This window comes from Cucurbita pepo, chromosome 4, assembly GCF_057944985.1.
Source record: "Cucurbita pepo subsp. pepo isolate OVF chromosome 4, ASM5794498v1, whole genome shotgun sequence".
NCBI classification, from domain to species: Eukaryota; Viridiplantae; Streptophyta; class Magnoliopsida; order Cucurbitales; family Cucurbitaceae; genus Cucurbita; species Cucurbita pepo.
Genome location: NC_141801.1, coordinates 1674824 through 1699125, shown reverse-complemented (window position 1 = coordinate 1699125; position 24302 = coordinate 1674824). Strand labels below are relative to the sequence as shown.

Here is a 24302-nt window from a genome sequence, read left to right as displayed (position 1 = left end):
CGTATAACAACTAGTCACATCTCATATAGTACATTATAAAGCATTTTAGATTTGACAAGTTTAGATATGATTTTGGGGAGTGGTCATACACCCTCCCTTTGAGTACATCTTGTCTGTTCTCACGAGAAACTTACTGACTTACTTGCAGCAACAAAAAAAAAAAAAAAAAGTGTGGAAACCTCTCCGTAAAAGACATCTAATGTGGAAGCTCTAAAAGGAAAGCATAAAGAAAACATTATTTGGATGAGTACTGGGTTCCGCAAACGCGGTTTAACTATGAGACTGATGGCCAAACGTAACGGGCCAAAGCAGACAACAATATCAACTAGCGATGGGGTTCGACTGTTACTCGTGACTGTTTATTTGCGTACTAGTGTATAACATTGATTTCTTAAATCGATTTTTAAACATTTTCTATTTCTAAAACCTTTTCTCAAGAACGGGGTTAGAGGCTTGAGCACACATCACCCATACCAACAACAACTCAAGTTTCAGTTGGCTGACTTAACTTACTCAAAAGTGAGAGTAAGTGCAATACGATCACATTGCGAGTCTCGATAGAGTGTGATTGTGACACTCGTTACCTCTCACCTATAACGCAACCCACTTTCCATATCCATTACAACACTCAACACACCCTCCTCCCATGTTCTAAGAACAATCCCCATCTTTCCATGTTCTTCCACTTTCAAAAACAACCCAACAAAGAGCAACAAAATTTTCCATTGTTTACAAACTTTTTGAAGGTGGGTTTTGGAGAAGAAAGGGTTTTTGTTTAGAGTTTGGTGTGGAATCATAATAAAGTTTCTAAAAATGGTACCTTTTTCATTGATTGAGTTGTTAGTTTAGAGCATAAGGACACTAAAAGGACACAATAGTGGGTTGGTGACATATTGTGACTCTTCCCTCTTTCTAGAAACTCAATATTTTCTTATTTTCTTTATAAAGTTTTTTAAATCTATACGAACCCGTCGAATTCTTATTAGACAAGTTCATGAATCTTACATTACAATGACACATGCAGGATTCAGCTCCCGATGGTCCTGACATTTCCACATATCAACACGAATTCTTTTACCATGCATTCTATGAAAATTTTCAAGAGAGTCACCCAACATAAAATTGTTCCAAACAAAGCACGTTTACCCATGAAGTTCATATAATTGAACCACCGAAAAAGATTAATCATCTTATCCTATCGATTGAACGTAGCCGACTCTTCTAGAAACCCTCTCTCTTTTTCAATCTTTTTGTTTCTATGGGTTCGTATGATAGCATACCTAACGAATAATGAACTCAGATCTTCTGATCTTTTGCACAAAAGAAAAGAAGAAATTTAATAACAAATCTCCCTTTTCACACACCTTTTGGAAAAAAATTCAAAATTTTACCATATGGGTTTTGAACTTTGAGCTTTCAACATTCAAGAAGAAGAAAAAAATGGAAAATTTTGTGGTAATCTATGGTCGGTTCTCGACCATGATTTTCCTATTTGAACGTACAACTAACCTAGATTTTTAATATTTCTTTAATAACATTGTATCTTCAAAACGTTTATTTTGATTTCTGTACTTTTCAAAACGGACCAATTTAGTCTTGTTGGGAGAATTAAACGTTAAATTTTAAAACACAATGAAAACCGTTGAACACAAAGTCATAAAATTATAAGATTGAAATAAATGAGATGAAAATAAAAAAGGAAGAGACCAACTTGATCTTTCTTAAATGCACCCGGACTAAAATGAATGTTTTGAAAGGTACGAGAACTAAAATGAACAAAAGTTTGATTATGCAAGAATCACAACAGACGTTTTGAATGTACAGAAAGACCAAAATGAACCAAAGTCTTTTACATTTATTCATCATGTTCTTGTTTGATTGTGCGAGAACCCACGTTGATTGGAGAGAACAACAAAACATTCCTTAGAAGACTGTAAAAACCTCTCCCTAGACGTGTAATCGTGAAGTTGATAGTGATACGTAGCGGGCAAAATGGACAACATTTACTAGCGGTGACATTGGGCTGTTACAAATGGTATCAGAGTCAGACATCGGGCAGAGCGGACAATATCTACTAGCGGTGGCATTGAGCTGTTACAAATGGTATTAGAGTCAGACACCGGGCAAAGCGGACAATATCTAGTAATGGTGACATTGGGCTGTTACAAATGGTATCAGAGTCAGACATCAGGCAAAGAACAATATCTACTAGCGGTGACATTGGGCTGTTACAAATGGTATCAGAGTCAGACACCGGGCAAAAAGGACAATATCTACTAACAATGACATTGGGCTGTTACAAATGGTATTAGAGTCAGACACCGGGCAAAGCTGACAATATCTACTAACAGTGGCATTGGGTTGTTACAAATGGTATCATAGTCAGACATCAGGCAGTGTGCCAGCAAGGACGCTGCCCCCCAAGACGGGTGGATTGTGAGAACCCACATCGGTTGAGAAGGGGAACAAAACATTCTTAATAAGAGTATGGAAACCTCTCCCTAGACTCGTTTTTAAAACCGTGAGGCTAACAGCTATACGTAACATACCAAAATAGACAATATTTACTAACAGTATTCTCGAGCGGTGTTCGTAGTTTCATGGAACAAGAGAGGAGAGAGAACAAAAAAGATCTCTCTCTCTCTCTCTCACTTTATACCTACCTAAGTTTACCCATAATTTAATTGAACTAAGTCCATGATTAATGCTAATTTTGAATCAAAAAGCAAAATTAAAAGAAGGGTCCCACTAGCCACTCTCCTCCCTCTAACCTATCTTACCAACTCAACTCAACTCACCATCTCATCTAGAACCTCATATCTTCTCTCTCTCTCTCTCTCTCTAACCCTACAATGAGTCAATATCATATTAAAAGGCCCCTCCATATAACTCATCAACTTACCAAATTCAACAACTCTTCTTCTTCTTCTTTCTTCATTCAACCCAATGGGAAGATCTCCTTGTTGTGAGAAGGCTCATACAAACAAAGGAGCTTGGACTAAGGAAGAAGACGATCGTCTTATCGCTTATATCAAAGCTCACGGCGAGGGCTGCTGGCGCTCCCTTCCTAGGGCCGCCGGCCTCCTCCGCTGTGGCAAGAGCTGTCGTCTCAGATGGATCAATTACCTTCGTCCAGATCTTAAACGGGGAAATTTCACTGAACATGAAGATGAAGTCATCATCAAACTCCATAGCCTCCTTGGAAACAGGTAGGTTTGTGTTACGTGTTACGTATTTCTATTATAGTATGATTGGGATCTAAACTTTGCACGAAGTTCAAAATTTGAACTTGACCCATCAATAATTATGATCCAAAGTTGTTAAAAATATGCCAAAGAAAGCTTTTTGATTATTGATTAATGAGTACTTTTGTGTTTTTCCCCCCACTTAGATGGTCTTTGATAGCTGGAAGATTACCCGGAAGAACGGATAACGAGATCAAGAACTACTGGAACACTCACATAAAGCGAAAGCTCTTAAGTCGAGGAATTGACCCAACAACGCATCGAGCAATCATCGACCCATCTCCAGCGACCACCATATCCTTTACTTCCAATTCCGCCGTGGAAGATCAAGAGGATAGAAAGAAACAAGTTATCGATTCTTCTCCAACAGAGAATCGACATCTTTTAGATTTGAACCTCGACCTCAAGATCAGCCCGCCGTACCCGGTGGCTGCCGGGGCAGCGATGAAGAACGAGGGGAGAAATAGTCTTTGCTTTTCTTGCAGCTTGGGGTTTGAGAACAGTAAGGATTGCAGCTGTGGAAATGGTAAGAATAATATTATTGCTTCAAGTGATAATAGTAAAGGGTTTGATTTTTTGGGATTGAAAAGCTGTGTATTGGATTGTAGAACTTTGGAGATTAAATGAACTTAGAAATTCAAAAGTGATATTTTTTTCTAATTAATTATCATTTCAACAACGTCTGTATTTGTACGTACGAGTTCTTCACTGAGAATTTTCAACCTGATCCCGATAAAATTAGATGAAAATTTTTGAGATAGGAATAGAAATAGATGATGGGGAAGCTTTTCTATTCTCGTCCCACCGTCCCACCGTCCCACCGTCCCACCGTCCTACCCTATAGGCATCTCGAGGAGAAGTTAGCTCGAGAAAATTTTAAAAAAATTAAAATGGAAGAACTAACAACTCTCCAATTTATTAAATCTTTCAACCAACCTCTTAAATTAAATTAAATTAGGTGTAGCTCCAATACCCTCCATACCTAAAATTCATTTCCAAAATTAATTGCAAATTACTTTCTACACACACCTATATATATATATATATATATATATATATATATATATATGCATATGTATGTGATGTATATACATCCAATTATGCATGCATGCATGCATTTCATGGCTTAGGTATTCTTAGTTGACTTTGAGATTATGAATAAATGCATGAACTTGCCCATTGTTTCTAATTACAAGTTGGTGCAATTTTCAAAACTTAAATGAATTTTTAATTTTTATATTTTTTTTGTTTGACAAATATATCGTTTTGATTTGTTCTAGATCGTGTTCTTCTATTTATTATGTAAAATAATATATATAAATTTTTGTTCTTGATGTATTTTTATTGATATATCGAAGAAATGAAGACAATCAGATATATTTTTCATATATTCAAGTATATTTTTTATTATTCTAAGACGAATTGTTCCGACTTCAAATAGGTCTCTTTTAAAGTTGGGAATCTTTGGCAAGATTTTCGTTTGAGGAAAAAGTGCATTATTTTTTTTTTCCCTATTTTTGCCATTTCTCGTTGTCCATTTGGAGTTAGGTAGAAAATATTAATCGCTAAGGAACCCTACATTAATTATTAAACGTGAGATCTGATATAAGCAGGAGAGATGAATGAAATATCTTTTATAAGAGTGTCAAAACCTCACCCTAACAGACGTATTTTAAAATTGTGAGGTTGACGGCAATACATAATGGGTCAAAACGGATAATATCATGACGTTGGGCCCCCTAAAGGGTGGATTGTGAGATCCACGTTAGTTGGAGAGGGAAACGAAACATTCTTTATAAGAGTGTGGAAATCTCTCCTTAACTGACATGTTTTAAAATCGTAAAGTGACGACAATACATAATGGACTAAAACAGACAATATCAGGATGTTGGGCCCCAAGGGGTAGATGGATTATGAGATCCCATTCTCTCTAATATAGGCGTTTTAAAATCGTGAGGCTTACGACAATAAATAACAGGCCAAACCAAACAATATTAGAACGTTGGGTCCTTAATGGAAGTAGATTATGAGACCCCACTTCGACGGGAGAAGGTAACAAAATATTTTTTTTATAAGGTACGCGTTTTGACCATCTAGATTGATAGATTTTAGTTACCCTATTTTATAATTTAGCTCACCAAAAGGGCTAAAAGGTAATATAAATTATAGAAAAAGGAAAGGGGTATTTCGGGTAATTCGTAATGAAGAGGTCACCGTCCAAAGTAGCAATTCGGTACCAACCTTCGGGTGTGGTTGGTGGAAACCGCCGTCCTACTTAAAAAACGGCTGCCTCCCCACGGCGGTTTTGGCGGTGGCAGTCTACAAAATGTCATTTTCACCCCCACAGAATTAAATATTTATCCTATTTTTTCTTTATTTTTCCACCTTTTGGGACTTATCCATTCCAAGTCTTCAATTTCTTCATTTCTTAATTTCACTTTTTTTTTCTTTTTTTCTTAATTTTACATATTTAGTAATTTTAAATAATTTTTTAAAACATAAAACATAATTTTCATACTTATCGAACACCTCGAAATCGATGACATATGAAGCTCAATTAATAGAATCTAATTAATTATAATCAGTTCGTTTAGTCTTATTTATAAGGTCTCTATCCATCTGATATTAAATTTGTCAGTCACGTCCCAATTTCGAGCTTCATTATCACTCATGACTAATATGTAAAGTCTAATCTATTTATTAACGTATTAGTTGGCTATCTAGAAACTTGACCAACAGTGTTTAGTTGCTGCCCGTTCAGCCCTTGACTTTCGTGTTCTGTAGTTGCTGCCCATTTATTAGCTCGATCGAGAATAACCAAGTGAACTTACTAACCATCCAAATCAAACAAATTCCTTACACTAGAAGCTGTTACAATGTACTTATTATTATTTACGCATAATAAACTTTTAAATTTCAAATTACAGATTAACCGTTATTATCCCAAAGAAAAAAAATTGAAAATAGTAAATTAATTGAGAAAATAGTGATTATAATTTTAAAAAATAGTTATATTTTCTAAATTAAATAAGTATGTATATATATATATAAATTATTAATAAAACATATGTCTATGTCATGAATTAAATAAGTAAAAAAAACTTAAAGTTAGATATGAAGAGTGAATTAATTAAATGTGAGAAATTAAAAAAGTAAATGGGTAGTTGAACCTTTTTGCATATTGTATTTGTAAAAATAAATAAATAATAAATAAAAACACGTGGGAGAATAAAAAAATATAATTAAATGTATTGAACAAAAACAAATGGAAGAAATATTATTTTTTTAAATTATAAAAAAAAAAAAAATAATAATAATAATGTTTTTGGAAATTGTTTCCCTCTTTTTTTGACTTTGAGATTCTTCCGCGTTTTGTTTCTTTTTGTATATTGGTCCGTTACGTATCGTCGTCAGTCTCACGTTTTTAAAACGCGTTTGTTAGGGAGAGGTTTTCTCACATGATGTTTCGTTCTCCTCTCCAATCGATGTGAGATCTCACAATCCACCCCTCTTGAGACTAGCATCCTTGCTAACACACTGCTCGGTTTCTAACCTTGATACCATTTGTAACAGCTCAAACTTATCGTTTGTAGATATTATCCGCTTTGACCTGTTACGTATCGCTAATCTCATGGTTTTAAAACCCGTCTATTAGGAAGAGGTTTCTATTCCCTTATAAGGAATACTTCGTTTCTCTCTCCAACCGATGTGGGATCTCACAATCTCTTGGGGCCAGCGTCCTCGCTAATACACCGCTTGATGTCTGACCCTAATACCATTTGTAACAGCTCAAACTTATCGCTTGTAGATATTGTCCACTTTGACCCGTTACGTATCGTCATCACTCTCATGGTTTTAAAACACGTCTATTAGGGAGAGGTTTCCGCACCCTTATAAGAAATATTTCGTTTCTCTCTCCAACCCACGTGGGATCTCACATTATCTATACGAGCAATATGTCATTGTTCTTTTTTGTGGCTCAATCACAAGAACTCGAGAATTTAGCATAATTAGCTCAAAATAATTTTACGTTGAGTGCTCTCGAGGACTTGGGTTAGTTTGTGGTGAATAGTTTTCACTGTTAGAAACAATTCAAGACAAGTAGATAACACGATCATTTCACATAGTGAACGTCTAAGCCATAAGGTGTCAAATCTGTATTCTAAACTCTAATTCAAACCTATCTCGTATAAGACGATAAGAATGTGTCTGAGCATGATCACCTAAAGACATGATTATATTTTATATGGTTTTCCTAATCAAACTAGAAATTACGAATAAACCACTTTATATATATTTTGTGACCAACTTGAAATGCAATCATGACTTTGAAAACAATATCCAAGATTCGTCTGGCACATTGTTTGAAAAATGGAAAAAAAAAAATCATCAATACGACCAACCACCATTAATAATTTAAGGTTGTGACGAGAAGTAGGTAGACGAGTTAATAATTCACGAATTTATATATTTTAATACTTGTATTTATGTTCGGGTCAATATATATATAAGATTTACGTAAACTATTAATGAAGTAAGAAAGAAAAATATATTTAAGTATATGATCTTGAAGAAATGAAAGTTACTACACGTACGAACAAGGATACTGTCTGGTTTGAACCGTATAAGGTGACCTTTTAGGATTGAACTCGTGTTGGTATGTGGAAATAGTACGTAGATATGGTTCAGTTTGACCCGTTATATATCACCACAGCCTCATAGTTAATGCGTTTGGAACTATACGTAACGGATCAAAGCTATATCATCTGGATTATTAAAATTTTGAAGTGGGCTTTTTTTTATGGCTTTTGTCCATATAGATGATAAGGGCCAAGAGGCCCAAAACCTAGAAATCTTCGAGGAAAGATTGAACCTTCTTCTAGCTCGTAGTGTATCAGTTCTTCGATGTCGTGCAACGTCTTCATTCTCTCGAGTTTGGTTTAAGTGAATAATCTAAATCGATATAAAGACGTTAAGATATATGTTTAAGAGGTTCACATAACTAAATGATTGCTAACGTCCAGCGTTTTTTTTTTTTTTTTTTTTTTTCTCGCCTCATTTTCGAAATGAAAGTGTTTTATTTTTTTTTACAAAATATAGAAATTTAATTCAAAGCATCTTTCTACTTTTTAGGATAATTTTTTTCCAAAATGATGTAATATTTTTGTCTTCAACTTATATTCTTTTATTTTGTTGTTTATCAAATTTATTTTTTCCAAACATAGTAAAAGATAGAAATTTTAAAACGTTATGTAATTACGAAATGATAGTAAAAAAAAAAAAACTCGACGGCGTCTTATATCGGGAATTTTGGTGTGCCGTATCTCTTTCTCTAACTCGTTTATCATTGGTCATTTCATTTAGAACAACAAATATTAGCTGTAACTATAGATGATACGTAAATATTTCGAGTTGTGTTATTCGAATTTTGTTTTGATTACATATTTTGATATAAATTTATCCGGGACAATACTTTTTTTTTTTTTTTTATTTCAAGCAGACAAATGTTGATAATGTAATAGACTGAAAGGACGTATGTAGACTAAATGCATTCAACTATGTTTGTGGGTTGTGTTGACTTTTTCGGACCTCAATTATTCCGGTTATAAAATTTTTTAACCGAGACAACCCTTATTAAATAATGAATCCTCGAGTTAGGTTGGGTTAGGTTCTTGAGTTGACAAAATTTAGGACCCGAACAATTAAGGTCTCAAAAAGTCAACTCAACTAAAAAAAACACCATTAATTATTCATAAGAAAGTTGTTGGTAAATGCTGAGGATTATTGTGAGTAAATGCTGAGGATTATTGTGAGTGAGTCTCACGTGGGTTAATTTAGTTATTTAAAAAGTCAACTCAACCCAATTCGTAAACATTCTAATTTCTTTTATTTATTTTAATTTTTAAATTTCTCCACAAAAAAAAAATTCTTCCCACGTGTTATGTTAAGGAGTACCCACGTGTCACTCCATTCCCTCCAAAAAAAACAAAATGCCTCAACAGTCATACTTCAACCGCCATAAAGGCAGCCTGCAACTGCCTTCGTAAACAAGCTCCTCCGCCGTTCTTCTCTCTGCAACTTCAATGAGCATCTTTCACCCCCCTCCTCCGCCGTCCTCCTCCTCCGCCGTGAAGTGGCTCAGCCTAGTCTCCGCCGTCTGGGTCCAATCCATCGCAGGCAACAACTACACCTTCTCCAACTACTCCGCCGCCCTCAAATCCCTCATGAACCTCTCCCAGCTCCAACTCAACAATCTCTCCGTCGCCAAAGACTTAGGCAAAGCCTTTGGCCTCCTTTCCGGCCTCGCCTCCGACCGCCTCCCCCCCTCCCTCCTCCTCCTCATCGGCTCCCTCGAAGGCCTTATCGGCTACGGCGGACAATGGCTCGTCGTCAGCAAAACAATCAACCCCCTCCCTTACTGGCAGGTATTATGGTTTCAATCTCTGTTTCAATTTCTGTAATGAAATGAAATTTTTCGGCTATTTCTTGATTTGGGTTGGTTTTAATTGTATAGATAAGTATTTTTATGTGCATGGGAGGGAATAGTAGCACTTGGATGAACACCGCCGTGCTCGTTACTTGCCTCAGAAACTTCCGGCGAAACATAGGCTCTGTTTCCGGCGTTCTCAAAGGCTACGTCGCTCTCAGCACCGCCATTTTCACCGATCTCTGTTTCGCTCTTTTCTCCAATGATCCCTCTTCCTTTCTCGCCCTTCTCGCCGTCGTCCCCTTCGCCGTTTGCCTCATTGCCATTCTCTTCCTCCGTGAAACCCCCTTCGCCGTCGATAATGAAACAGAGGATTCCCAATACTTCTGGGTCCTCAACGCTATCGCCGTCGCCGTCGCCGTCAGTCTCTTGGCCTTTGATTCGATCCCCAATCCCACCTCATCCCTATCGATAATTTTCTCCATTGTGTTATTGATTCTACTCGTTTCCCCTCTGGTAATCCCAATTCACTCATTCCTCAAGAACAGGGGCCGGTCCGGTGCGGCTGTAGAGGCGTTGTTGGCGGCTGAGGAAGTGGTGGAGGTGGAGGGAAATGGGAATCCGGTGATAGGAGAAGATCACACGATTGTGGAGGCGATGAAGACAGTTGAATTTTGGCTTCTGTTTGTGTCGTTTTTGTTTGGAGTGGGTACCGGATTGGCAGTGATGAACAACATGGGTCAAATCGGATTGGCTCTTGGATACGACGACGTTTCGAGCTTCATCTCTTTGATGAGCATTTGGGGGTTTTTTGGTCGGATTTTATCGGGATCGGCGTCGGAGTATTTCATCAAGTAAGTAGAATATAATATATCACGACACATTTTCAAAAAAATAGCTACCATTGATGTGAGATCCCACACATCGGTGGGGGAGGAGAACGAAACACTATTTATAAGAGTGTAGAAACCTCCAGACACGTTTTAAAAACCCTAAGGGCAAGTCCGAAAGTGAAAGCCCAAAGACGACAATATCCACTAGTCGTGGGCTTAGGCCATTACAAATGGTATTAGAGCCTGGGCGATGCAGGAGGCTGAGCTCCGAAGGGCTGGACATGAGGTGATATGCGAGGAAAGACGCTGGGCTACAAAGGGGTGGATTTGGTAGGACCCACATCGATTGGAGAGAGAAACGAGTGCCAGCGAGAACGTTGGGCCCCGAAGGGGGGTGGATTGTGAAATCCCACCTCGGTTGCGGAGGAGTATGAAACACCCTATATAAGGGCGAGAAACCTCTCCCTAGCATACGCATTTTAAAAACCTTGAGCGCAAGTCCGAAAGTGAAATTCCAAAGAGGATAATATCTGCTAGCGGTGAGCTTGGACAGTTGAATTGTTTATTCATGAACAGGAAAGCAGGAATGGCAAGGCCACTATGGAACGCAGCTTCTCAAATTCTAATGACAATTGGATGCATTCTCTTAGCCATTGGCATGTCAAGTTCCTTATACATCGGCTCGATCATTGTTGGTATCTGTTACGGTGTTCGTCTCGCCATCAGTGTCCCGATCGCCTCTGAAATTTTCGGGCTCAAAGACTATGGCATGATCTACAACGTTCTAATCCTCAACCTCCCACTCGGTTCGTTCCTCTTCTCGGGGCTGCTGGCCGGGATTCTCTACGACATGGAGGCGACAAAGACCGAGGAGGGTGGGAATACGTGCATGGGAGCGCATTGTTACAGGCTTGTGTTTGTGGTAATGGCTTGTTCATGTGTGGTTGGGCTTGGCGTGGACTTGCTTTTGTTCATTAGAACTAAGAGATTGTACTCCAAAATAAGAGATGGAAGGTGATAGGTGACCAAGGCCACTTTAAACGCCCTATTTAAATAAATAAGACCGCTATTGCATGCGTGTCATGATGGATCCAATCTGTTATTAACGTACTAAAATGCGAAAAATTGTCTATTAAAAAGTTCATTTCTATGGCCTCTTATTGTTAAGTATAGGATGAATAAGTACTTATGTAACTATCGGTATCATACGACCAGTGACATCTAATTTTTACAATGGTTTCTTGCACTTTTTAGGTAAGGTTGGATGCACGGTACTTTTCTGCTCCTGATTCATGCATGCACACATAAACTTACCAAGCGGGTTCATTAACGTAGTCCTAAGCGTGACTATGGGTCTAGCTCATGTTGTTGAAAAGTCAAAAGAATTGAAAGAAACACGAACATGAATAATATTGTGGTGTGGTGTATGTCGTGCACAACATATTAGAGAAGTAATCTATGATCATATATCTCATACAACATACATGTGGTTCTCGATAAATTGTCATGACTTAACTTTGTTATAAGACGTACATAGATATTCATGGTATTTCATTCTTGCTCGTCACACAACGTACGTGCATCACACAACTCGTTCGAGTTACATCAGATAAATAAGGTCATGGGGAATGTGTTAATCATGTATTACCTAATGTCCTCCAACCTAGCCTATAGGTATTCCAACAGTGAGTTCGCTCTTAGTTTCATGCTCGACCCTGATCATTGCTAAGTTCAGCTCAATCGAAATTCAAAACATATGTTTTTCTCTTCATGTTGTATTACTTTTTTAAGTTTATTTCTATCGTACGACTGTTCAACAAAATCATGTCTAAGCCTAATAGACCTAAATCGCCTCAAAATGTACTAAGGGTCCAAGTAGTCATCAGACCTCCTCGGACCAAGTATTGTAATTTCTGTTGCCTACATGTTTTCAATACAATTGACTTTCACAATACTTACTTCCAACATGTTTTAAAAAATTTTCCTCAGTCACATTTTTTAAAACATTTTCTCTCAAAACGTGACTTGAGGCTTGACCATACACCAATATTATTCGCGAAATTCAATTTTGATATAGTTGGCTTGGTTGCTGGGTTAGAGCAAGTGCCGCATAATCTACCCGCTGCCAAGAAAAGTACGATTGTGAGATCCCATCTTGGTTGGAGATGGAAACAAAGCATTGGTGCGGAAACCTCTTCCTAATAGATACATTTTAAAACCGTGAGTCTGATAGCGATACGTAACGAGACAAAACAGACAATATGAACTAGCGGTGGGCTTAGACTCTTACAAGGATAGAGACTAAAATAGTATTCGAACTTCTTTTTAACTCAAAGAAGAGGCAGAAATTCAAACTACGACGTTTGAAACACGTTTTACATCCCAACCCATTAAAACTTAGCTCAAACCAAAGCTAAAACCGAGACATTTCGAGCTAAAACATGAAGTTATAAAGGCAACTTTAAGTGGAAGACAAAATTTTGAAGATAAATAATTGGAAGAGTAGTTGACCACCACAACCAAACACACTTTATTGTCCTTAAAAGCAAGCAAAGGGAATGTTTTTGAATGTTTTGAGGCCCACCCTTTACTTTATGGGTAAAAAAAATGGAATCTTTAGATATCATTTTCATTATTAGGTCAAATTTGTTCCACCAAAAGGGCCACTCTCTTTCCCAACACATTAATACCAAAAGCTCATCAAAATTGTTGAGGTTGCTACCCATAGCTCATAATTTGATACCACTTTGAAGCTTTAATCATTTGATGTGTTCCACTTTTTTCAATCCTAGGGTTTCCCCTCTTGGATTTTCAACTTTTTGTATAAACCCTTTTACATTACATAAATTATGTAAGTATCTACTCTATAACTAGCCCGTTTCACCATTAAAAATGTATTCTTTTCGGTTTTTTAAGGATAAGATTCTAATTTGCATCCCGTGAACCCATAAAAACATCCCTAAACTTTGTAGTTTATCTAAAAAATACTCTTAAACTTTCAAAAGTTTAAAAATTATCCATCCCATTAGTTTTGGATGGAAACGGTGAGTATTTTGTTTCAAAACTACCTTTGAACTTTTGACCGTGTTTCAAAAATACCCTTGAACTCTGAAACTAGAGTATCGGGTAAAAAATACCAAAAAGTACTCTTATCGTTAATATATAGACAAAAAACTGTCTATCGACACTTCATAGATTATTTCTAAAGTTTTTAATGTCACGTTTAAAAGTTCACGAGTATTTTTGAAACGTTGTACTAACTGTAAATGTATTTTTAAATTTCTTAAAAAGTTTAAAAGTGTTTTGAATTTGAAGTTTTAAAAAAATTAAAGGGTATTAATGAATTTTTTGAAAATTCAAAAGTTTTCTGGAACACTTCTCAACGTTCAAAACTATTTTTGAAACAATTTATTAACGGTGTCCATCTAAAATTAATGACAAGGGTATTTTTGAACTTCTTTGAAAGTTTAAATCGTGTGTGAAATTAGTTTGTGGGGATTATAATTGAAAGTACCACATCGGCTCATTTAGGAAATGATCGTGAGTTTATAATCAAGTAATACTCTCTCCATTAGTACGAGGCCTTTTGGGAAGCCCAAAGCAAAGCGATGAGAGCTTATGCTCAAAGTGGACAATATCATACCCATTGTGGAGAGTCGTGTTCATCTAAAACTATGTATCTCGTACATAATAACGATAACAAAGTAGTACTCTATCGAAACACTTAAAACTTCATAGATTTAACCCTATTTTATAATCTATGCTATAATTATAGGAAGATCTATTGAGTAATTCAAACATCTTGTTGAAAGATCAAATTTTTTGATGAGTGGCATAATGATTGCATCAAATGATATTACTTTTTAGCATCATATATGAACGTAGTTTGGTAGCATTCTCTACACATTATATGGGTTTGGTATCACATAATCTCAAGAAATAATTGGTCATTATACCACAAAGGACATAGCTAGGCATGCCACAATGTCAATATATCCTTTCTCTTTTTCCATGTTAGGGTTTATAAGTAGCTTTGGTTTTCTTGTTTCTTAATAGCTTGACAATGATGCTTTGTAAAGATGAAAGAGGTTTGCTCTTTTGGGTCCAAAGAATATCTTTTTCTCCACTTCAATACACTCCAAAATAGACTTCAAACTCTTCAAATTTGATTACTTTTGAGCGTATATAGATACGTTCATCATATACATATGGAGATCGTTATAAGAGTTTCGTTCCCTTTCAGAAGAAACGTTTGCACGTAAGTACACGAGAATATCGAGTAGTGAAAGATAGAATAGAAGTAGCGTGAGTGCAATATTCGAGCAGTAAAAGATGATGGATTGTTATAATGAATGTAAAGTTGTAAACGGTACTTTACAATTAGAATACAAATATATCTATAATGGGTTCGATTTTTTTGTGTCAATTGGTTGAACAATGATATTGTCCGCTTTGGCCTGTTACGTATCGCTATCAGCCTTATGGTTTTAAAACGCGTATATTAGAGAGAGATTTTCATACCCTTATAAGGAATGTTTCGTTCCCCTCTCCAATGAATGTGGGATTTCACAATTCACCCCCTTGGGGGCCAGCGTCCTCACTGGCACATTGTTCGATGCCCGATTTTGATACCATTTGTAACAGCACAGGCTCACCACTAACAGATATTGTCCATTTTGGTCCATTACGTATCGCCGTCAGCATCACGATTTTAAAACTCATCTACTAAGGAGAGATTTCTACACTCTTATAATAATGTTTCGTTTTTCTCTCCAAACCAGGATGTAACATTATTTAACCACAAATCTCATTAAGCAACATTCAAACAAATGAAAGATATGAACTTTGGGCACTTTTGAATTAAAAATCTTAACACAATCCAACCAAGGAAACACAAGTCAAAAATTGAGTAAATATGTCTCAACTTTGTTTGTAGTTAAATGGGATGCAAATGGGGACAAACCCAACTTGAAGAACAACTCATAATTACCTTTAAAATGGGCATCCAACACCAAATGTTGCACTAAAACACAATAATGAGATCAAGGTGTAGAACACAAGCCAAAGGGGGCAAAAGAAAGAAATTAGATTCTGACTTTTTCGCTCGAAATTCTTGTTTAGACTAGGAATAGAGAAAACACTTCTCCGTGAGCTGAACTGGGATATGAATGTCAAGTGTCACAATCGCACTCTTGCAGTAACAGGACTAACAAACAAGTCAGCCGTGAGGCTATAGACAAGCATGATCGTGACACCAATGATGTTATCCCTAACCCTGTTCCTGTTGCCACCTTGGTCTCTGTTCTTACCCCGTTTACGTTTTTTTAATTTTTAACGGAAGATTGAAGCAAAAGAAAAGGGTTGAAATGGGGAGGGTGTGAAAATGGAGGGGGAAGAACAAAAGAAGAAGAAAAAAGGGAGTTTGTTTTGTGGGTGTCTCCCAAAATGGAATCACCATGTTTTTGTTCTTACAATTTAGGGTTTGAAATTTAGTTATAAAAAACTAAGGGCACGTGAGAAAAGTGAAAATGGTTGGTGCTTTGAAGAGACCACACCCCTTTGCTTTCTAATCATGTGGTCTACTTTCTTATTATTTCCCTTTTTCTCTCTCCTTTTACACTTCCTTTTGTCTCCCTCTTTCTCTCTCCTCGATATTAAATTTAGGTTAAATTATACCGACCCCGAGATCTCACAATCTACTACTCCTTTGGGAGCCCAACGTCTTCGATGCAGAGCACTTGGGGTCCCTCTATATTAAATTTAGGTTAAATTATACCGACCCGAGTTCTCACAATCTACTACTCCTTTGGGAGCTCAACGTCTTCGATGCAGAGCACCTGGGGTCCCTCTATATTAAATTTAGGTTAAATTATACCGACCCGAGTTCTCACAATCTACTCCCTTGGGAGCCAAACGTCTTCGATGCAGAGCACCTGGGGTCCCTCTATATTAAATTTAGGTTAAATTATACTGACCCGAGTTCTCACAATCTACTCCCTTGGGAGCCCAACGTCTTCGATGCAGAGCACCTGGGGTCCCTCTATATTAAATTTAGGTTAAATTATACTGACCCGAGTTCTCACAATCTACTCCCTTGGGAGCCCAACGTCTTCGAAGTAGAGCACCTGGGGTCCTTCTATATTAAATTTAGGTTAAATTATACCGACCCGAGATCTCACAATCTACTACTCCTGTGGGAGCCCAACGTCTTCGGTGCAGAGCACCTAGGGTCCCTCTATATTAAATTTAGGTTAAATTATAACCGACCCGAGATCTCACAATCTACTACTCCTGTGGGAGCCCAACGTCTTCGGTGCAGAGCACCTAGGGTCCCTCTATATTAAATTTAGGTTAAATTATAACCGACCCGAGATCTCACAATCTACTCCCTTGGGAGCCCAACGTCTTCGGTGCAAAGTACCTGGGGTGCCTCTATATTAAATTTAGGTTAAACTATATCGACCCGAGATCTCACAATCTACTCCCTTGGGAGCCCAACGTCTTCGATGCAGAGAACCTGGGGCCCTTCTATATTAAATTTAGGTTAAATTATACCGACCCGAGATCTCACAATCTACTCCCTTGGGAGCCCAACGTCTTGGGTGCAGAGCACCTGGGGTGCCTCTATATTAAATTTAGGTTAAATTATACCGACCCGAGATCTCACAATCTACTCCCTTGGGAGCCCAACGTCTTCGATGTAGAGCACCTGGGGTCCTTCTATATTAAATTTAGGTTAAATTATACTGACCCGAGATCTCACAATCTACTCCCTTGGGAGCCCAACGTCTTCGGTGCAGAGCACTTGGGGTCCCTCTATATTAAATTTAGGTTAAATTATACCGACCCGAGATCTCACAATCTACTCCCTTGGGAGCCCAACGTCTTCGATGCAGAGCACCTGGGGTCCTTCTATATTAAATTATTTGATCCGAGATCTCACAATCTACTCCCTTGAGAGCCCAACGTCTTCGGTGCAGAGCACCTAAGGTCTGGCTCTTGTATCATTTGTAACAGTCCAAGCCCACTGATAGCAAACATTGTCTACTTTGGCCCGTTACGTATCATCATCAGCCTCACAGTTTTAAAACGCATCTGTTAAGAAGAGATTCTCACGCTCTTATAAGGAATCCTTCGTTCCCCTTTTCAACCGATGTGGGATCTCACAATTTCGGAGCTTAATGTCAATTATCATTCATTTCAACTCAAAAGATATCGTTAACGTCATTTCATTGATCCAATTTTTATACATCAAGTTATATAGAGGATATTATATGACTTTCGATTTACACAGATCACTCCGTCGTGTCAATTTTTTATTAGTTTAATGAAAAAAAAAAACATGAAGGTTATCTTCTTTTTTTTTTTTTTTTTTTTTTTTTTTAAGAGAATGTAGGAATATTTTATATAAATTAATGGTGTTTAAAATTTAAATAAAATCTTAATCAATTAAGCCTCCTAATTAAAATATAAAAATAAAATTGTGGCATTCTAGTAATTAGAGCAATAATCAAGGTTAATTTTTTTTAAAAATAGGGTAATCTGACATAGAGCCACTCGTGCGAAAACCCCACTAATGCTAATTATTTACCCCCTCCCTATTTTTTAATCTTTTTTTACTATTTTATTGCCCCTTATCTTTTACTAAATTACATTTAGGGGCCTCAAAATTTGTTAAATTCCTCCAATACCCTCATTTTTTTTTCGATTCTAAGACGTTTCGACTAAAGAGAAGAAAGAACACCACTCGTTTCCTTTTCGAGTTCAGCTACTGATCGATCGATTTCTACCATTTTAAATGCTAATTTTATTGTTTTTTAACCATAACACGACTAGTAAAAACTCGACCTTATTTACTTATTTATGAGAGGTGAGTATCGACTCTTGAAATGATAATGAATATCTTAATCTAATGTAAGAGGGAAAGATCGAAACTTTATTTATGATCGATTAATATCGACATTTGAAATGATAATTAATATCTTAACGTGGAAGAACGATAATAAAAGTTTTTGGAATATTGAGATTAATTTATTATAAGGGTCACCAAAATTCCTCTCGAAGTTCAAACACACAGGCTTTTCCCACATTTGCAGAGCCCACATGGTGCCTTTTTGTAGTGTATAAATGGTCACACTCATCTATTACTTCCCCTTCACTCCCTTCTCACATTCCCTGTAATAAGCACAGATTCCACTGGTAATGGCCACAACAACCGATAAAGCGGTGGTGGAGACAGTTATTGCCGGAAATTATGTCGAAATGGAGGCCGACGGCAACCCCAACACCGTCAAAACCAAGCTCTCCAAGCTCTTCTGGCATGGCGGCTCTGTTTATGACGCCTGGTTTAGCTGTGCTTCAAATCAGGTATACCCCATTTGGATTTTGCCCTTATTAGCCATTGATTTGGCCCTCATTGATTTCTGGGGTTTGATCATTTTGGCTTCTTAGGTTGCTCAAGTTCTGCTTACTCTGCCCTACTCGTTTTCCCAACTGGGAATGCTGTCTGGAGTTCTGTTTCAGCTCTTTTATGGCTTGCTTGGTAGCTGGACTGCCTATTTGATTAGTGTACTCTATGTTGAATATAGAACTAGAAAAGAAAGGGAAAAAGTTGATTTCAGAAACCATGTCATTCAGGTTCATAAACTCATCTTTTTTTTTCTTTTAATAAAAACCCATTTAGGAGCTTTGATTCATGGGATTCTTGATGTTTTTGTGTTCTTCCAGTGGTTTGAAGTTCTTGATGGGTTGCTTGGAAAGCATTGGAGGAATGTGGGTTTGGCTTTTAATTGCACTTTTCTTCTGTTTGGATCTGTCATTCAGCTAATAGCTTGTGCAAGGTAGTGTGTTCATGGCATTCATCTTGTTCTAGTTCTTGTTTGATCATGTTTTTTGAGTCTTTTAATGTTGTTTTGTAGTAATATCTATTATATAAACGACAACCTAGACAAGAGGACTTGGACATATATCTTTGGAGCTTGCTGTGCCACCACTGTGTTCATTCCTTCCTTTAGAAACTACAGAATTTGGTCTTTTCTTGGTCTTTTGATGACTACTTACACTGCTTGGTACCTTACCATTGCCTCCATTCTTCATGGACAGGTATCAGACATTCCCATAGACAGCATTTTGTGAAAAAAAAACATGGGGTTTTGTGTGGTTTGATGTTTGATGATTTGGTTTTTGTAGGTGGAGGGAGTTAAGCACTCTGGTCCAACTAAGTTGGTGCTTTACTTCACTGGGGCTACGAACATTCTTTACACATTTGGTGGACATGCTGTTACTGTGTAAGATAATCTTAAAAGCTTTTGATGTTGTTAATGTTTTGTTGTTGGTTTTGTTGCTGTCTTCATGTTGCTTGTGTTTGTTTGTTGGGCGTCTCCGGTGGGTGTGGCGTTTGAAATTATCAAAACTTCATTGTTTGTTTGTTGTCATCTATGAGAGATCTCTTAGGACTTTTTGGTTGGTGTTGCCATTTTAAGTTTCTCTATACACCCTAGTAGTTGTGATGGAAACGGAGAACGAAACATTCCGTGTGGAAACCTGTCCCTAGTAGACGCATTTTAAAACTGTGATGTTGACGGGGATATGTAACAGGCTGAAGTAGACGATATCTTTAGCGGTGGGCTTGAGCTGTTACAAATGGTATCAAAGCTAGACATTGGGCAGTGTGCCAGTGAGGACACTGGCCCTTAAAGGGTGGATTGTGAGATCCCACATTTGTTGGAGAAGGTAAACGGGCCCTTAAAGGGTGGAGATCCCACATTTGTTGGAGAAGGTAAACTAGCCCTTAAAGGGTGGATCCCACGTCGGTTGGAGAGGGTAAATTGGTCCTTAAAGGGGTGGATTGGGGTGGATTGTGAGATCTCACGTTGGTTGGAGAGGGTAACAAACATTCCTTATAAGGGTGTGGAATCTCTTGGTAGACACGTTTTAGAACTCTGAAGCTAGGAATCTCTTGGTAGACACGTTTTAAAACTCTGAAACTAACAACAATACGTAACGGGCCAAAGCGGACAATATCTACAAATGTTATCAGAGCCAGACATCAAGTAGTGTGTCAGCGAGGACGTTGGCCCCTAAGGGAGTGGATTGTGAGATCCCACGTCAGTTAGAGAATAGAATGAAACATTCCTTGTAAGGGTGTGGAAACCTCTCCCTAGTAGAGGTGTAACGGGCCGAAGCGGACAATATCTATTAGCTGTTAACGTGTTAACGTGTACGGTTACACCGCACTTTTGTCAACTGAGTTGTCCTTATCAGCTGAGAGAGGGAACAGAAAAGATATCCTCTTTTCTTGGGGAAAATCCCTTTGTTCTTTCTTCTGTTTAACAATAGACATTGAAAGTGAAGTCTCTATTTCATTCTCTTTTATCATAGAGAATCATCTGAAAAAGTAAGAGGGAGAAACTCAGAGAGCCTCCATACCTTACTGTTATTCTCCACTACCCCAAACAAGCTCCAACCTTCATGAACTGGATCATCAAACAAAGCTTAAAACCTCCAATTTGTTAATAAAAGCTGTTTGGTTGGTGGGAAAATGCAGGGAAATCATGCACGCAATGTGGAAGCCACAGAAATTCAAGGCAATCTACTTGGTAGCAACAGTGTATGTCCTAACACTGACACTCCCATCAGCAGCCGCCGTGTATTGGGCATTTGGAGACATGCTTCTTAATCACTCCAACGCCTTCTCCCTCCTCCCAAGATCGCCCCTCAGAGACATGGCTGTCATCTTGATGCTCATCCACCAGGCAACCATCGCCGCCATGTCCTTCACTTCGTAGCTCTCTTGATATTGATCTTAACAGTGTGTTTGTTTGTAATTGTTGCAGTTCATCACGTTTGGATTTGCTTGCACTCCGCTCTACTTTGTGTGGGAGAAAGCCATTGGAATGCACGAATGTAAGAGCTTGTGTAAAAGGGCAGCTGCGAGATTGCCTGTGGTCATTCCTATCTGGTTTTTGGCTATAATCTTCCCTTTCTTTGGTCCTATTAACTCCACCGTTGGATCTCTCCTTGTTAGCTTCACAGTTTACATCATCCCTGCTTTAGCTCACATGTTCACCTTCCGATCGTCTGCTTCCCGTGAGGTATGCTGCACTGGAATGTTACTCTCTCTCTGTCTGTGTTGATTGTTGTAACGCGTGGTCTTAGTCTAGCAGACAAGACAGCGGCTCGTTCTCCTATGTATTTGTCTTGGTATTGGTTTTCGATCAAATTAGTTGTTTAGTGTTCATAATACGATGAGGGTGCAAAGAAGAGGCACGAGATTCGTTGTTTTTTCTCCTCTGCCATATGCATGCCATGCGACAGAGTATCTGTCCGTACCTCTGTTTTTTTGACAGTCCAACTGCTGAGTTTGATGGCTGTTTTAGATCATCTTGGGTTTTGTTGTGTTTTGCAGAATGCAGTGGAGCAACCTCCAAGGTTCACCGGAAGATGGGTCGGAGCCTACGTGATCAACGCATTCGTGGTCGGTTGGGTATTGGTCGTTGGGTTCGGATTCGGAGGGTGGGCTAGTGTGACCAACTTCATACATCAAATCGACACATTCGGGCTTTTCACCAAGTGTTACCAATGCGCTCTCCCACCATCATCGACAGTAAACGCCACGGCACCACCACCGCAGCACCACCATCATCCCGGTAACCATTAATGATTGAAGGGAGCAGAATCATGGTATTGTTGAGGTTAAGGAAAGGATGATTGGGATGTGTTTTCTTTGCTCGTACTGCAGCTTTTGGTTTGATTAGAAAAGAGGGGAAAATTCAGAGTTGGCGAATGTCGCTCTTTTTCATCCAAAATAGTACCATTTTCCTTATCATTCTGTCTCTTTACTTCGGCGTTGGGGCCTCCTCTCACTTTATGGTACCTAAAAGAGGAAGCCTCAGACATTTTTGCACTCAATCACTAACTTAAACATGATTTTCTCTCAAGAATCATAAAAAACTCGAAAGGGTTCTTAGAATTCACCATAGAAAACCATCAGATCAAAGTAAAAAAGGCAAAGAGATTGAATATGAGTGGCTACCAGAACAAACCACACAGAAAAAACTTGCTCTGTTTTACTCTGTTTTACTCTGTTCTGCTCTGTTCTGCTCTGTTCTACAGAGACGCTTGTTGTTCTTGAAGAACAAGAAGCAATTTCATGATTCTCAATACCATTATGAGTATCCATTCATCACATTCATAATCAAAAGTGATATCAACACTCTAAGATGTTGATATCAACAAAAGAGAAAGCACTTTATTTCTTTCCAGCCTGCATATTTCCCTTTACAAGTGGGCGGCAGGCAATAATTGGGAAGGAAAAAGGGAATGAGAATTAATATGAAGAAAACATGATGAGAGAGAGAACAGAACATTGATTCATTGAAAACCAGGAGGCATTGTATAAGAAATAGTTGTATCAACAGTTAAAGAAACAGAGAGAATCAAGGAAGAATCTCTTGTTCTAAGGATCGCTGAAACAAACATCATGATATCACATGATCGTCGTCATCTTCATATCATTAACACCCAAAAGACAATAAACAGAAACTAAACTGATGGAAATCCATGTGAAAGAAAGGAAGAAACTACTCAAATCCTGTTAAAAAGATGACCTACAGATCCCAGTAAGAGTAGATCGGAACTGGGATGAACGGTGAAGATTGAAAACCGAACAAAACACCCCCAGATTCAAGCAATCAAACAAGCGCGATCATCAACGCCCACTGCTGGGACACTCTCTAGCAAAATGCCCAGATTCGCCGCAGCTATAGCAGTTTCCACCGCCACCGCCACCGCCACCGCTGTACCTATCTCCACCGCCTTGAGATCCACTCTGGTAGCAGTCTCTAGCCATATGCCCAGCCTCACCACACTTAAAACAAGCACCACCACCACCACCACCACCGCTACCATAACCCCCACCATACCCACCGCCTCCACTACCACCGTATGAACCTCGCCCACCACCGCCGCTACCTCCATTAAACCCATACCCACCACGTCTCCCTCTTCCACCTCCCCCGCCTCCATACCCACCACCTCCACCACCGCCGTACGTACCACCTCCACCGCCGCCTCCACCGCGACTGCCCTGCACAGATGATTCTCCAGGGCCAGTAACATCCACGGCCTTCGATCGACCATCAGCCTCCGCCTCGATCTGAAACTCGACATCCTCGCCGACGCCGAGACTTCGGAAACCCTCGGATCTAATCGAGGACTGATGAACGAAAAGATCTTCACCTCCCTCGTTGGGAGAGATGAAGCCATAGCCCTTCTGGTCACTGAACCACTTCACTTTTCCACTAACCCTTTCCCCCATTTCTCGATTTCTTCCTCACAACCCAACAACTGAAAAACCCTAATCTCCACTTTCTTTTCTCTCTCTAGTTTCTCGCTCTATAAGAGAAATGGGGTTTATATATATATCTATATATATATATATATATATATATATATAAAAGAAAAGAGAAACGTACTTTGTGAATCGAAAAGCTTGGAAACGGGAAGAGCGCCCCGTCATCCGTAAACGACGCTTTTTCCATTTGTGATTTTGTGGGGTCACGTTATTCCATGCTGACCGTCCGATTCTCTTCTACGCCGGGAAGTTTCCGACCAGATCTAACGACCAGGGCTCTTCCTCTTCTCTGCGTTAGATTGGAGCATTTCGCCGTGCGATTTGCGACGGAAATTTAACGGCTAAGGGTAATTTCGGGAATTCACTCCTAAAATATCTTCTTTGCCGTTTTTTTATCCATTTTTTCTAATTTTTTTATTTATTCATTATTTTTTATTTGGAAA

General features: G+C 38.5%; 4 protein-coding genes across 5 annotated transcripts; 3 read left to right on the top strand and 1 right to left on the bottom strand.

Moving 5' to 3' along the window:
- Nucleotides 1–2841: 2841 nt before the first annotated feature.
- On the top strand, nt 2842–3892 carry LOC111792502 (myb-related protein 308). The gene is made up of 2 exons (XM_023674013.2): nt 2842–3209; nt 3392–3892. Exons 1-2 carry the CDS (start codon nt 2947–2949, stop codon nt 3870–3872), a joined length of 744 nt encoding a protein of 247 aa, XP_023529781.1. The 5' UTR covers nt 2842–2946; the 3' UTR covers nt 3873–3892.
- Nucleotides 3893–9264: 5372 nt separating this feature from the next.
- On the top strand, nt 9265–11653 carry LOC111792437 (protein NUCLEAR FUSION DEFECTIVE 4). 2 transcript variants are annotated; one of them, XM_023673901.2, is made up of 3 exons: nt 9265–9670; nt 9760–10526; nt 11082–11653. In XM_023673901.2, exons 1-3 carry the CDS (start codon nt 9329–9331, stop codon nt 11521–11523), a joined length of 1551 nt encoding a protein of 516 aa, XP_023529669.2. In that variant the 5' UTR covers nt 9265–9328; the 3' UTR covers nt 11524–11653. The 2 variants fall into 2 exon arrangements, with proteins under 2 accessions (XP_023529669.2, XP_086979450.1); XM_087123324.1 differs by having other exon boundaries at nt 9760–11223.
- Nucleotides 11654–18617: 6964 nt separating this feature from the next.
- On the top strand, nt 18618–22332 carry LOC111792443 (auxin transporter-like protein 2). Its single transcript, XM_023673906.2, has 8 exons — nt 18618–18872; nt 18957–19142; nt 19233–19345; nt 19424–19607; nt 19695–19792; nt 21052–21259; nt 21341–21598; nt 21913–22332. The coding sequence occupies exons 1-8, from the start codon at nt 18708–18710 to the stop codon at nt 22162–22164; spliced, it is 1464 nt and encodes a 487-aa protein (XP_023529674.2). The 5' UTR covers nt 18618–18707; the 3' UTR covers nt 22165–22332.
- Nucleotides 22333–22876: 544 nt separating this feature from the next.
- LOC111792508 (glycine-rich protein 2) lies at nt 22877–23928 on the bottom strand. The gene has a single exon (XM_023674022.2). The coding sequence runs from the start codon at nt 23821–23823 to the stop codon at nt 23215–23217; it is 609 nt and encodes a 202-aa protein (XP_023529790.1). The 5' UTR covers nt 23824–23928; the 3' UTR covers nt 22877–23214.
- Nucleotides 23929–24302: the final 374 nt, after the last annotated feature.

Coding starts and splice junctions, on each gene's coding strand:
- LOC111792502 (XM_023674013.2), top strand. CDS start 2,947: ATGGGAAGATCTCCTTGTTGTGAGAAGGCTCATACAAACAAAGGAGCT. Junction 3,210..3,391: donor CATAGCCTCCTTGGAAACAG/GTAGGTTTGTGT, acceptor CCCCCCACTTAG/ATGGTCTTTGATAGCTGGAA.
- LOC111792443 (XM_023673906.2), top strand. CDS start 18,708: ATGGCCACAACAACCGATAAAGCGGTGGTGGAGACAGTTATTGCCGGA. Junction 19,346..19,423: donor CAGCTAATAGCTTGTGCAAG/GTAGTGTGTTCA, acceptor GTTGTTTTGTAG/TAATATCTATTATATAAACG. Junction 19,793..21,051: donor GGTGGACATGCTGTTACTGT/GTAAGATAATCT, acceptor GGGAAAATGCAG/GGAAATCATGCACGCAATGT.
- LOC111792508 (XM_023674022.2), bottom strand. CDS start 23,823: ATGGGGGAAAGGGTTAGTGGAAAAGTGAAGTGGTTCAGTGACCAGAAG.
- LOC111792437 (XM_023673901.2), top strand. CDS start 9,329: ATGAGCATCTTTCACCCCCCTCCTCCGCCGTCCTCCTCCTCCGCCGTG. Junction 9,671..9,759: donor ACCCCCTCCCTTACTGGCAG/GTATTATGGTTT, acceptor TTAATTGTATAG/ATAAGTATTTTTATGTGCAT. Junction 10,527..11,081: donor GCGTCGGAGTATTTCATCAA/GTAAGTAGAATA, acceptor ATTCATGAACAG/GAAAGCAGGAATGGCAAGGC.